The sequence below is a fragment of the Trachinotus anak genome, unplaced genomic scaffold (assembly GCF_046630095.1).
Source record: "Trachinotus anak isolate AG129_WGS33_773 ecotype Australia unplaced genomic scaffold, CSIRO_AGI_Tana_v1 ptg000003l, whole genome shotgun sequence".
NCBI classification, from domain to species: Eukaryota; Metazoa; Chordata; class Actinopteri; order Carangiformes; family Carangidae; genus Trachinotus; species Trachinotus anak.
The window spans coordinates 8,127,259-8,141,553 of NW_027273854.1; the positions used below are offsets into that span (position 1 = coordinate 8,127,259).

Genomic DNA, 14,295 nt, shown 5'->3' on the forward strand with positions numbered 1-14,295 from the left:
ACAACTTGACACAGCAGGAGAGCAGCTCCAGCACTAATCACAGAACAGACAAGAAGGGAGCAAGTCTGTTGTCTGTCCCCTCTAGATATTTCAGTTACAATGCAATTTGATGTCGATTTAATCAGGGAGCAGACATCAGAAGCTTGAAAGTGAAGCTCCAACAACCACCCAGAGAGAAGAAGTGAGGAAAGAAAATAGAGCAGGAATCGGCACAGCAGGTGTAGCAATGGACCTGGTTGGATGCTGGACTCAAAGATGACGGCTTGGGTGGGACTGGAGGCTTCTTGGTCTCTGAGGTCGGACTACCTGTCATCTGTGGAGGAGCATTTTGGTAACCGGCCTCAGTGTAGAGCTGCTCTGCAGTTGGATGACCACTGATCTCTATCAAGGTGTTCTCCAGTTCGCGAATTGTTTCCTCCAAGCTGTCCAGCCTCCTGTAGGTGCTGCGTCTGACATCTTCTGTTGTTCTCATTGGACTGGCTAAACTATCCACAGAGCTGGCTGACCCATTTGACTCAAGAGAACTGTTCACTAAACCCTGCTGCTCAGTAGCAGAGTTGTGCTTAAGTGTTAGCATCAGGTCCCCTGTCTCTATCCCTCTTTTCAGAGCCTCCACCAGAGAGCTCTCCTGGCCTGAGTGAAAGGGGGATTTTATTCTAGGTTTGGGCACTGGCTTGGATGACTCCAGAAGGGAATACAGCAACCTGTAGGCCTCTCTGACTGTTTTTTCCTCCCTGAAGAGCACTAGAAGTGGTCGGTGCCTCAGCTGAACCTCAGAAACTTCTCTTGTTTGTGGTAAGATGGTCAGAGTTGGTAAAACTCCTCCTGAAGTCTTGCTGAGCTCCTGGGCCTCAAGAGAAGACACCATCCTCACCTCCATCTCTGTCAACAGAAGGGCTAGCTCCTGTTTAAATTCCAGATCCTGTTTTAAACAATGCTGCTCTCGCTCTTGCTGAGGTGAGCCTCCAAATAAATCCCTTCGCTTTGAAATTTGAGCCTCATAGGCTGTGGGATGACCCGTCCAATCTCGTGATGGACTCTCCTCTAGGGAGTAATTTGCTAAATCTCTGTGAGGAACCTCTGAGGCAGTGGATGAAGCTGGCAAACACTCTGTCAGCACGATGTGGGGGACAGGAGACAAGCGACTTCCCTATAAATGAGGAAAGCATTTTAGCTTTATATTCCAACACAATGAACTTGTCTTAGCTTCAGCACAATCCAACAACTTCAAGTGAGACTGATGATAACTGCATAATAAGACAGCCAAGCACGACTAAAAAAAGAGAGAGAGAAATGAGTTAGGAATATTATAAACTTGTGTGTAATGCATTTCTAGATAAATTCCTATTAATGTAATTGGCTCTCTCACACAAAAAACAACACCAATAACAGCTGTAAACCCACTGCAGACAAGACTCACTGTGTGTGGATGTGGAGGACAGATGCATTCATATAAAAAGGAACTAAAAGTGTGAACAGGTTTCTGTGCCAAGGATGGCTTCAGTGGAGGTTGCACTTGTGCCTGACTGTTGTTAATTAATGCTGAGATTGTTTTATGCAAAGTTAAATCTACATTAACTAATATTCTCTGTGTTCGCGTCGAGTTAATAGAGGAATGATGTTTGATGCTAAAAGGTTGTTCATGTTGGCAAAAATCACAACAAATTATCAGCCAACTCTGCAGGTCTGCAGCTTTTTTAAGTTCATTGTTTTGACTTTAAAACACATTAACGTTATGATGTAGTCACAGCTATCATCAACATTGGCAGCTGTGTTTCCAGCAAAACACAGCTGCCGGTCCAGCAACAAAATTAGCAACTAGCTGTTGAAGAAAGTTGAGCATTCAGTAAGGTTAAGATACATTTCTGAGGCGTTAGCAAAAAACATTATGTAAAGATAGGTTGTGATCATACAATTGTTCACAACCGTAAAAATACTATCAAGTAATGACATCATTGTACGTGGTTACATAGTCTCAAAAGAAGCCACATTATGTAATTAAAAATGCTTTGGTGTATTGAGGAGGACTGTGAAAGTGTACACATCAACAACAAAAAGAGACACTGGTGAGCAATAAAATCTGTTGTGTTAATTTCAGGTTGAAGTGGAGAAGTGCACAAGTGCATGTGTGTAGAGGCTGAGCAGTAATTGGGGGGGGGGGCTGTGTGTGATAGAGGGGTTAAGAGGAAGAGAGATTGAGGTTTAATCCACAGCACTCAGGGTCAGCCAGAGTGTTACCTCAGCGCCTGGGGCCTTAGAGGGCCACAGGTCCAGTCTGCAGGGGGGTACACTTTTCCTGCTGCAAGGGCTAACAGGCAGGGAATGGGGAGGGGGCAGCGTGAGCCTGAGCGCGGCTCTCTCAAACAGCTGAGGAGGGAAAAGGGAGGTTCAAAAGCTGTCATAACAGGATAAAAACACAACAGCCACTGGATAATCCAAATCAGTTGCTGCTGACTCTTTGTTCAAATCAAATTTCAGGCACAGGCCATCTCAAACACAGGCCAAGCAGCCATGAGGGTCCATCTGTCTGGCTGTGATCTGTGAGCCCTGGGTGATGATGTGTGTGACTGAGCAGTATGTGATCTTTGGGCTCTCCCACAGCCATGGGCAGGGGAACATATGGCACCTGCTGCTTGAACATGTGGTAATGATGGTGAGAATATCTGCACAGTGCACACACACACACACACACACACACACACACACACTGTGCGGTATGTGTGTGCGCAAAAGCCAGTGGCAGAGTGTGGATGCAACATAAATGATAAAAAGAACACAGTTTTCCCACTGGTTGAACACCAGGTTAGTAAGGATATGATCAACATGATGCAAAAGCAAAGTTTTAGTTCACCTCCAGTTCAGCAGCAATTTTCTCCTCCTCCGCTTCCTCCTTGTCCCCAGAGGCCAGCGTGGGGGGTGTAGATGCAGGACGAGGGTTTTCAGACACAGTCCTCCTCAGTTTTACATGAGGCTTCTGGCCTTCAGTCTCTTCAGACTCAGACTTCTACAATTGCAAATACAAAAACAACTTTTAATATGTCTGAAGCCAGTGTCCAAAGTTTGCAACCTTTTTATTAACAAGCACACAATGATTTGATCTAACAAGAATATTCCTTCATTCTACAAAACAACAGCTTAGCTGCCATGAACTTCTCTCTATAATCTGTCGATATGTACATCTGAGGAAGATGTTGTGCATTTGTTCATAAAATATTTTAACTGGAACTGAAATTGAAACCCTACTTGATATAACCTTGATATAATACAGTGTGCATTTTACCTTTATACTTTTTCCAGGAATAAGGGGTTCTCCACTGCGGGTGGTCAGGCCTGGAGAAGATGGGAAGCTACGTCGCGGTGGTGGTGGAGGAGGAGACTTGGAGGGTTTCTCTGTGCGATATCGAGGCACCGTCAGCTCATCTGGAAAAAGTAGTAATACGGGCATTTTGAGAAAGGAGCAATATTTGCGTAACATGTTTACAGTGGAATTTTTTGCTATGATGTCATGTAAAAAACTTACTTTCCTTAATACTGAATGCAATGTGGAGTGACATATTGCATTTACAAAACAAACTTTCTTAAAAGTCATACTTCAAACTCCAGTTTTTTATATTTTATTTACGGTTAGGACGCACATGTTCTTCAGAAGAACTGATGACCTGCAGGGCTCGTAAAAATATTTTGAAAGCGATTTTTTAGTATAAAAACTTGTGGTAGTTACCCTGAAAACAAGGCTGCTTTTCTTTGCTCTTCAAAAGTTGACAATCTGAAGAGGTCTTGACCATGATGCATAAAAATGATGCCAACTGAAACACTGAACTCTCCATCTTACCGGAGCCGCGCCTCGTTCCTCCCTCCTTCCCAGAAAGCTTGTGCTGGGGCTTGCTGGCGCGGTGCTCTGGGGTTGCTGTCCCAATCTGAGGCGTCTGAGAGGACGTTGGGTTGGAGTTGGGCTTGATCTGCTTGGCAGCAAAGTCCAGGTCAGGAATAGCCTTCATCAACTCAGCCTGGGTCTCCTCCAGCAGCCGGTTGATGTCCTGAGCGCTGTACTGGGTGAGACTGGCCCGCTTCTCCTCCCAATCCCGCTCTGCTGCCTGTGGAGTGGATAGACGGAGCTAAACACTTTAGAAACACACTCCCACCATAGGGTTGCCTGGCTGGTGCAACTATTGGATGTTACATGATTCGCCAATTATGTACAAACAGCAGAAATCATCCCTACCAGTCGGACCTCTACGGACAAAGCTTTGTCTGCAGCAGCTCGGCGCTCCAGCTCCTCCAGGGCTTTTCCCTTGTGGGGGACAGGAGGATAATTATCCTTGTGGGGGCCAGATGGGTTCCCGTGTCCTCGGCTGAGGCTGGAGTGGGGGCTCCAGTTGGACAGGCTGTTTCCTCCCCCAAGGTCATTGATGGTGAGTGGTGGGCTGGTGGGAATGTCAAAGTCTGCAAACTTTCGCAAGTCATCATTGTGCTTTGATGAAGGACTGGAGAAGTCCTCCTGTTTCTTCCACACCCCCTCATTTGCTTGTCTGGCAAGACAAGGAGGATGAATTCATTAATCAACTGAAATGTAACACAAACCAAAGCCTGAATAATCCATTACTGGAAGTGAAAACAATTCAAAACAAACTCAAAAACACTGAGGGTGCAACCTCCACCTGTACTGAACAATTCTTCAACTTGATGTTACCCACAAAGATGAAAGAAATAACTAAATTAGATGAGCCCTTTGTATAAGTGAGGTGAATTGAGCCAGAAAGTGAGGCGCTTACACAGCAAACAGAAAAAGCTAAAGCTCATTTTGAAAGTCCACACTCACCAAATGATCAGGGTGTCCTTTCATAATGCCAGTTGGTCACATTGATACTTACAGGTTGAATGCATCCTCAAGGACCTTTTTTCTATACATTATGATTGAAATTATTTCTCAGTCTCTCATAGTTTCAGAACTTTGGCTTAAAAACAATAAATATTTAATGGCAGAAATCGCTGATCTGGATCAATACTTATATAATAATCAATTTTGCTTGACCCAAGGTCTCTGTCCACCATATTTTATGAAAATCCATAATGTTCTGCTGACAAACTAGCAAAGAGGAGTGAAAACATCATCTCTGGCAGAAAAGCCTTCCACAAATTGATTACAAATGGGCAAGTTTCCATGTCAGCTAATGTTAGACATATTTCGCTGCACGAGTCGGTATGTAAGAATTTATTGGACAAATGCTTCCATCAGGATTTATAACATTATTTAAAACTTTTAAATCTCCATGAACAGTTTCAGTATTCAATGCACAAAGACTTTCTTCAGCAGGGATGTAAAGGTAAAGCAGGTGCTGATGAACTGTAGCTCTCAAATGGAGCATGTTCATACTTGCGCATGGTGGCGAGGGTGTCGGTTATACTCTTGCAGCGTTTTAACAAGGCGTCCAGTCTGTGCGGCTCTTCTTTCAGGAATTTGACGGCTTCCACTTCTACCCTGAGCACCACCCGCATCTTACTTTGCAGGCCCGGGAACTGATCTGTGGGAGAAAGTAGCTGAGTAAGGAGGCCAGCCATGTTTCCCACAAACAAATCAATTCTACTTGTCAAAGACGTTGAAAGCCTTTTAATGTAATCAAACAAAACATTTTCAGACTACTGTATATGTTCAGCAGCTCCATTAAGACAATGTACAATCTGAGTAATCTGAGGCTGATTAAATGTTTGACAGACTGCCTGTGGGTGACTAAAAGATAATCAGTGCCTTGGTGAGTAATTAGTGCATTATAAACTGTCAGCCAGAGCACAAGACTGTGTGTTTTTTTGCTTTCTGCTTGTTCACAGAAAGTGAAATGTGTGCCAGCGTGACTCACTTTTCAGTTCTGTGAGTGTTTCTCCCAGCTTTCTCAAAACAGTGGCCTTCTCCTCCAGCTCCTGCACTGTCACGAGCTTGTGGTTGACAGATGATTCCTTCTGGATCTCCTCCACTGACTTCTCCAGGTCGCTGAGATGGAACAGACAGAAGGCTGAACACCAGGGATTCCTCTGCTACACTTAAATATTAATGAATATTTATCTCAGAATTATTCTACTTGAGTTTCAATAAAATTTCTGCCTGTAAAAATGCCTCCCGATCAACTGGCAGCCAGATTTATATCTCTAGACAGCTGAACTGGAGGAGTACAGATTGGTATTTAAAAGTTTCATGCAACAACTGAGGTAAAAGGTGGAACAGAAAATCTATACAAATGTCATTTTGTTCCGCTCTAATGGTGAGTGTGTCTGGTCTGGTCAGACCTGATGTCAAATAAATCTGCCTCAAGTTACATAAGGAATCAAAGTTCTATGTATAATTAACCAAAATAAATTGGCCGTTAGCAATGCTGAATAACAGACAATGATTAGCAGAGAACATATAACAGTTCAACCAATTAGTCTGTAATCAAAATGCAGCTCAGAGTGAGATTCAGGAGCTACTCACAGAGAGATTCAGGAAATATTACTGCAGTGAACATTTCCACATATGAGGCAGATACAAATTATCGGATTATTAAATCTCAAGGTAGCTCTCTGCTCTAGGTTTGCAGACATTGCAATTAGTTGCTGGACCATCTCATACTTCAGATCTTAATAAGCATCTTGCTCTGTGCTGGGTTTAATTACAGATACTATTTTTCCCACCATTGCGTCACCCTGTAAGCCATCTAATTATAAACCAGATATGAACTTTGTCATGTTTAAAGCAATTATTAAATACATGATAAAATCTCATCTGAAACCATGTAACTGTCAATTTATATAAAGAATACCTCAACCAAAAATCACTCAGTGTAGAAGAATTACAAACACATTTTTCATTTTGTTATTGCCATTTTGTTTTCGATTGATTAAAAAAACAAAAAGGTTTAATGATAGATTGTGGTATTTCATCTACTCTTCTACTCTTCTACTGTTACTGACTGGAGCTGCTGGATGATGAGCTCCTCCTCATTGAGGTACTTGAGTCTCTCCTCCTCCACCAGGAGGCGCTGTCTCTGCAGAGGATCCTCCTGCTTCCTCAGAGCGTCGGCAACGCGCACATTCAGCTCCGCTTCGGTCCGCTTCAGCAGAGTTTTCACTGAATCCTGGTTCTCCAGCTGCGTGCGCGCACACACACACACACACATACACACACACACATTCAAACACAACATTACAGATAACACATACTGCTCTTACTTGAGCAGGGCACATTGTGCACTCTGTGGGTATTTGAAGATGAATTTTATCAATGATAGCCTCAGTGGCCTCAGGAGAAAAGCTTGTTGAAGTTATAAAAATCTGCTATTGCTCTCAGCATAACAAAGGGACGATGAGGAGGAGAACTTTCAAAATAGACCTCAGCAATTGCGCATTTTGTTTTGCCATCCATGAGAGAGCAGACTGTGGCCACTTGTTTCACTGTACAACCTTCGCTGCGTTGTTACCCGAAGACAATATTTTGCTCTATCCTTCACTCACATGGAATGCCTTGTTCTTGAAAGCACTGCTAAATGCAGCAAGTAGTTCACTCTTAGGTGGGTGTGCATGTGTGCGTGTGTATAGACACGTGTATGTAATAATATTTCCCTTAACACAGAAAGCCGGGAAGCCCTGAGGAGAGCGAAAGATGTCCATGACAGAAGCACTGAGCATGAACTCAGCTCAGCGCTCAGTGTTATGAATGGAATATTCTACAGGACTACTGGATGTAATACAACTCCCTGAGATGAAAGCACCTGGTAAGCAAGAAAAATTAATAATTGATCAGCCTTATGTTCCAGGAAGTAAAGCAAGCCAACAGTGTTTCTAACATTTAAAATTCTCCAGCATTCCCCATTATACTGCTGCCAGTGGAGATGCAGATGCAGCAGGCTAAAAGCAGGGGATATGCTATCATATAAAAAAATATATTATTAGATTTTTATTTTATCTTGCAGTAGTGTCCTTCCTCTCTCCCAGCTACCTGCCTGCACCCCTCTGTATAATTCATGTGCCACATGTAAAATTTAAGGTGCTGGCCATCGCTATGGGCAACAGCATGGGTACAGGTGCAGTGGTTACACATGGGCAAACAGACAGGTAAATAGCAAACTGTCCTCTCTGGATGCAGCAGCCTCGGCTGTTTGGCTTTCTGCCGTTGCTAAGCCAGTTCCAGAAGCCCTTGTGACTGCTGTCATGGAACAAATAAAAGCACTGCATGCCTATCATCTGTCACTGCCATTACTTGTGCTTTTTCTTTTCCCCTGCAAGACAACTGAATGCTCTCCTCTGCCTCAGAAAGCATTGAAGTCATCATCTCTTCCTGACTCCTCCTACAGTAACCATGGCACTGCTTGCACTGGTGATAAATGGGGTAAATAAAGACTTCATCTTCACATTTATTTTATCCCTTCCTTGTGGCATTTCATCTGATTCTGTATCCATCGTCACGTCCTGTGTTTCTGTAGGATACCATGCAACGTGAACTGAGCTTTTATATTTCTATTTCATAATTAATCTTCAGAGGGTACAATGCCCTCAATGTGTCATGCAGTATAGCTATGTGAACCTGCAGGTGTTATTTACAGTAGGTATAGTATTGAAGTGAAGATCAAATAAACATCAAAGCCACTGTTCCTGCATACATGTCTGTTGAAACACTGGATAGTAGATATCCTAATATAGATAGACTAATAGATATACTAATTTAGGCATCAGCCAGAGCTTTGGGGCAATCTGTGGACCTCTGCACCAAAAGCAAACCACATCATAAAGTGCATAATTTGGTTTTACAGTCAGTAGGTCATCTGCAGATGGCTCAACAGTGATATGAATCATTCTTACTGCTGCACATCTTTGAAACTGATAAAGCTAATGCATCTTGAAGCGCAAAAAATGAGAAACAGTGTGTTACTCTGGATAATCCACTGAACACGCTGGTAAAACTCTTCCCAGAGACTACTTATTTGGTAGAAAGTAGTTAATGACAACTTTTCACAAGCCTGTGGATTATACAGGAGTATAATCAGAACATTGTTTCTGGAGAGACATGTTGCTTTGTACTTTTTCAGTGCTTTGAACAGCAAGGCAGAAATCTAAGGGAAGCAGATTAGTTCAGAATTTGTCTCCTTTTCCCTGCTGCTTGATAGAAATAGAGCTTTATATCACCAGCTGCAATCCAGCTAAAAATGGAAGTCAGTGTTTTTCATGCACCTGCAGACTGACTGCATTCTCCAGGTAGAATAACTGGAAACAAAATACCGTATGCACAATGACTGTAGATGCTGGGTAATCCTACTTATCTGTAATGTTCTGCTGCTCACATTATACCATTTGACTTGGAATAGAGTTTTTGATTGTATGAACCTGAGTGTTCAATAAAGGAAAAACATGTTTTTTCTTCAACCGGCACAATGGAGAACAGTTGAAGTGTATGTGTAAATGATATGCAACTGATGTGTAAATCGACAGTCCAGTTAACAAGCATTTCGACAGTTAAACACTTTCTGTTCTTCAGGCTTTAATGTGAGTGGGTTTGTGTCAATATAGAAAGAACTGTGTGGGAGATGAAGCTCTTTTGATACAGTGCCCAAAGTTCAGTGGTTTCAAAAGTAATTGGCTAGATACTCCTAAAGTCCAGGATCATATTTTATATTTTGTGTTAAATTCTATGCAGTCAATGACTGCCTCAAGTCTTTGGCCCATAGACATCAGCAAGCGCTCTGTCTCCTCCCTGGTGATGCTCTCCCAGGCCTTTACTGCAACTGTTGTTTGTTGTGGGGTCTCAAGTCTGATCTTCACAACTGGACTGAAGTTTGGCCGAATTGAGGTCAGGTGACTGATTTAGCTTTTGTACAGGTCTGCAATTGTTTCTGTCGGCAGTGAAACCACCAGTAATCGCCAGTGTGCCAGTTCAGTTTGAAGCCATACCTGCTGAACCACTACTGTGTTTGCCAGATGAGGTGGTGGCCTAAGGTCTTGAGCTGTTTCTTTTTTCTCCACATTTTCTTCTTTTCATTGCTTTGATAGAGATTTATTTTTGTTTCATCAGTCCATAGAACTTTATTTCAGGACTCTACCTGTTCCTTTATCTTTGTTTTTCGTGAACTGCAACTTTTCCTTTTTGTTTCTGAGTCTTGTCAGGGGTTTACATCTTGTGAGGTTATGATCAAGAGGTCACTGACAAGGAAACATGTACAGCTACATCCTGAAGATTATTCTTGACCTGCTGTGCAATCCTAAAGGGGTTGGTCTTCACCATGGAAATGACTTTCCAGGTGTCAACAAGACTTGTGCTCCACAGGCAACCATTATTATCGTCTTCACTTATCTTCTTCAGTGCCACCTCTTTACTCCTCATATTGAAGAGACATCTCCACTTCAATGTAAATAGAAACTTAATCAGTTCTGAGATATTTGTGAGCTATTATTGAAACAACACACAGCTGCCCAAGAAACAATTATGAGCCAAGAGCACTTTTAAACTCTTGCAATTTGGGCACTTTGTGTTAAAGAGCTATGTCTCCCACACAGTCCTCTTGACATAAATCCACTCATATTAAAGCTGAGACTTGGCACTTTAATGTAGTATCTATTATTTTATATAAAATTGAATCTGCTGATGTTCAGATCCTGGAGACCAAAAACTGTGTAATTGTCCAAATAATTGAAGGCTGGACTGTAGAGTTCTTTACATTTCAACGGTGTAATCAGACACACACTAGTACTTTAGTGGCCATCCAGGACAGTGTTCAGAAACACACACCAAGGCATGACCTCCATGTTCACAAACATCAGTTGCTGTTTGCACATTTTTTTATGCCAGCTGACAGCTAAAAGCTACATTAAAATAGGTTTAAATCACTGAATGGCAGGGAAAAGGAGACAAATTATGAACTAGAGAAATATTTCCAAACATGGGCAAATACAGTTAAAGCAATCTGTATAACCAGAATCAACTAATGGTAAATAAAAAAATGCTGTTGTAAAGAAACATCATTTAAATGTCAATGGATATACCTGTATCTTGCGCAGCTGGGTGAGCTGTTTGCGCAGGTCAGTGGCATTTTGCTGCAGGCCGTGCAGGTGGAGCTGCATCTGCAAGCGGCCGACGCTGTTCACCTGGTTTGTGTTAGAAGGTGGTGGCGGCATCAGAGCTAAAGGAGCCGATGGTGTATTAGCTGCCAATCACAGAGCAAGATGGGGGGGGGGGCGCCAGGAGGTCGTTGGGAAACACATTGGTTAGTTTGCTGGGCTGTGCTCCAGTGAGATTTGTAGTCAGCCAGCATGACACACAGTACAAACAGTAACACATAGCATACAGGCTCAAAGAAATGTACACACAGAAAGTCTGGGCACACACACTTGAGCTAATATAGTGTGTGAATGTAACAAAAGCGCCATATTCACAAAACTAATAGCCCACTGGGAGAAATGTGAGCTCATGCCATTAGTAACCTATATAGAAGTGCAATTAGTCTATTCAGTAGTGGCACACAGGGGGATAACCATGCTCTTATCTTAACACAGGGCTTTGTGAGTATGGCCATTGACTCCCCAGCTATTCTCACACACATATGCCTCTTCATTGTACAAACTCTCTCACACACACACACACACTCATAAAGAAGTGACCAGTCTGTGACAAAACAGCCCTCTGAAATCCCCAAGGGAATAACCAAGAAGAGATCATAACAGTGGAGACAGAGACAGGACGAGGGAAGGTCCGCAATCCTTGAAACCAACCAGGAGAAAAACTTGAGGATAGACACCGCCAGCTACCCAAAAACACCACACACCCATACAGAGGGCAGAGAGCCATGGGAGATGTCTGATAGGAGAAATAAAAAGGAAGAAAGAGAAGGAGATGGCAACTACCTTTCTGCTTCAGCCGTCCAGCTGGAATATAGAAAGAGTGAGCCAGTTACCGAGAAATTAATGGGAGAGTGACAGAGAGACAGCAAGGGAGAGGAAAGTCTTAAGAGTTCATATTTACAGAATGATGATCCTGGACAGCATTTTTATTTACTACAGCAGGGAAAATTACTCTGGTGATGGCTTGGTCTTTTGGCAGTGGATCAATTTGTGGGGAAGCTTCAAAGACAACTGTGTCCTTGCACCGGCTCCATGAAGGTCTAGCCACAGACACAGTTTGTGCCAAAAGTGCACCACAAAATTATACCACTATGAACAGGGTAGAAAAAAAGAGGAAAACAAAAACAGGGATTTGAGAAATAAAAGAAAAGAAAAGGAGACTCATTGAGTATATATAGGATATAGATGTTGAAAAATGATTCCTGTCAGTATTTCAAAAATTCTATACTGAGAAATATTTGTTTTGCACGCTTATCAACAAAAAATTACCCTTGCATCCAGTGCAGAGAAAGTCAAAAGTGATGTTCTTTCATTTTGGTATTTGTGCTTTTAGGATTTATGCTCAATAAAGCTAGAAACATCCGCATACATAACAAATTGAGATGAAATTAATACTGATTTTCTCTTCTCTTTCTGACTTAGCAGTATAATACTCAAATGTCTTTCCCAGGCATTGCACTGTTCTCTTAAAGGTTTGCAGTGGCCTCATCTTCAACCAATCTATAAAGCGTATTTTCAAATGGCAAATGAGTCACTTGGAATGAAACTCTTCACCTTCAAAAGACAAAGACATTGTGAAAGAGAAACAGAAAAAGAGAATGAGAGATGGATGAAGTAGAAATCTCAGTGAGAGTTAAAGGGTGCCTTTACACTTAATCCCTTTGGTTTGGTTAAAACAAACTCTTGTTCATTTGTCTGTGTGGTTTTGTTCATTTTCAGCTGTTGTGGAAGCTGTTAATAAAACTCTGGTGTGTTTGGTAGATCTACTTTGTGTACTCTGAGTCCATTAAGTCCATTCAAAAGTACATGATATAGAGATCCCACTAGAGCTGAACAATTAGACAGTTAATCAATTAGTCATATCGACAGAAAATTAGTCAGAGATTATTCTGATAAATAATAATTTTGTGATTTTTCTGAACAAAAACTGCATTTTTTTCCAGCTTCTCCACTGTGAGGATCTGATCTTGTGTTATGCATGAATATTTTTTTGAACTTTATTTGATATGGACAGTTCTCATTCTCTCATCATCAACTAAATTGTAACATTGTCATTTTTTTACAATTTTCTTACATTTTATAGAGAAAACTATTTTAATTGATTAATCACCAATTTAATCAATGATGACAGTGATTGTTAGTTCCCACACTAATTACATTGCAGTACAAGTCAATGTCATTATTCATAAAATTTGGTCAATATGCAGTCTAATAATGCTCATAGTCATCTATTTCTTTGTTTGCTTCCAGTGAAAACATAATGATCAGTCTGTATAGCTTCATGATAACAGCTAGTTTCTTAAAAGTCAGTGTGAACAGGAACTAAAAGGAGACAATGCACCATTTTTTTCCCCTGGTCTGGACCAAATGAACTTAACCAAAGGTGTGAAAGCAACCTTAACCAAATCAACAACTTTTAACTAAATCAACAAGGTGTTAAAGACAGCCGTTTCCTGGTCCAATCACATGTTCCTGATTCCCATTGTGACAGCACTGTCAAATCCAGTCTTAAAACTAGGAGATCACCTTTTCACCTCTTTGTAAGTTCATTATTCTCTGTAAATTCCAGTTCATTGTCAGCAGGAAAAACAAACTGTAAAAGAATCTCTAGATAGCGCAGGGATTAGCATGGCAGCTGCAGTGTTAGTAATAAGTAGAGCAGTGAGTACACAGGTCACCATTACACTGTACTCACTTCCTGTGGCGGAGCCGTCACTGTTGGTTTCGGTCTTCTCGCTGGAAGAGAAAGGTAATGGCCGTGAGAACTCCGTCCCTTGGTCCGGAGGGCAGCCCGCCATCATGCAGAGACGCAGCAGGCCGCATCTGAGGATCAACGGCCACAGGGCAAGGCAATTACAGTGCTAACGCTAACAGCACCACTATTGGACACTATCAGTCTGATTACAGTACCAAGTTATTGTCTTGTTAATGAGCCCTTATTGTGTCCTTGAGGGTGAAGTGTCATGATAACAATGTTCAGTGTAAATGAGGAACTGAGGAAATCTACTGAAAAGCTATCTTACACATCTCTCTGTATCAGTGCATAAATCAATAGCACTGTGCCTTACAGCTAATGTTTAGTGCTCTGTACTTGTGCTGTGCTCACACAAAGTAATGCACCACTTCACTTCTATGGAGCTGATAATGGCTCTGATAATAGCCTGCTACTGTTCCTGTCAATAATGCTGCGTATGTGTCTGAGCCGAAGCTGTATCTGTG

General features: G+C 42.0%; 1 protein-coding gene across 2 annotated transcripts in view; it reads right to left on the reverse strand.

The window, feature by feature from the left end:
- Positions 1-14,295, reverse strand: part of srcin1a (SRC kinase signaling inhibitor 1a) — a 46,048-nt gene that overhangs the window by 12,898 nt on the left and 18,855 nt on the right. Inside the window, exons 8-19 of one of the 2 annotated variants that reach the window (XM_071471573.1) lie at positions 13,772-13,899; positions 11,860-11,880; positions 11,002-11,162; positions 6,943-7,118; positions 5,856-5,986; positions 5,375-5,522; positions 4,223-4,529; positions 3,833-4,094; positions 3,281-3,420; positions 2,852-3,004; positions 2,239-2,367; positions 233-1,150 (exon numbers count right to left, since the gene is read on the reverse strand). In XM_071471573.1, coding sequence (XP_071327674.1) covers positions 233-1,150; positions 2,239-2,367; positions 2,852-3,004; positions 3,281-3,420; positions 3,833-4,094; positions 4,223-4,529; positions 5,375-5,522; positions 5,856-5,986; positions 6,943-7,118; positions 11,002-11,162; positions 11,860-11,880; positions 13,772-13,899 — 2,674 coding nt within the window. The remainder of the gene's footprint in view (positions 1-232; positions 1,151-2,238; positions 2,368-2,851; positions 3,005-3,280; positions 3,421-3,832; positions 4,095-4,222; positions 4,530-5,374; positions 5,523-5,855; positions 5,987-6,942; positions 7,119-11,001; positions 11,163-11,859; positions 11,881-13,771; positions 13,900-14,295) is intronic. The other variant, XM_071471581.1, reaches the window with a different exon arrangement.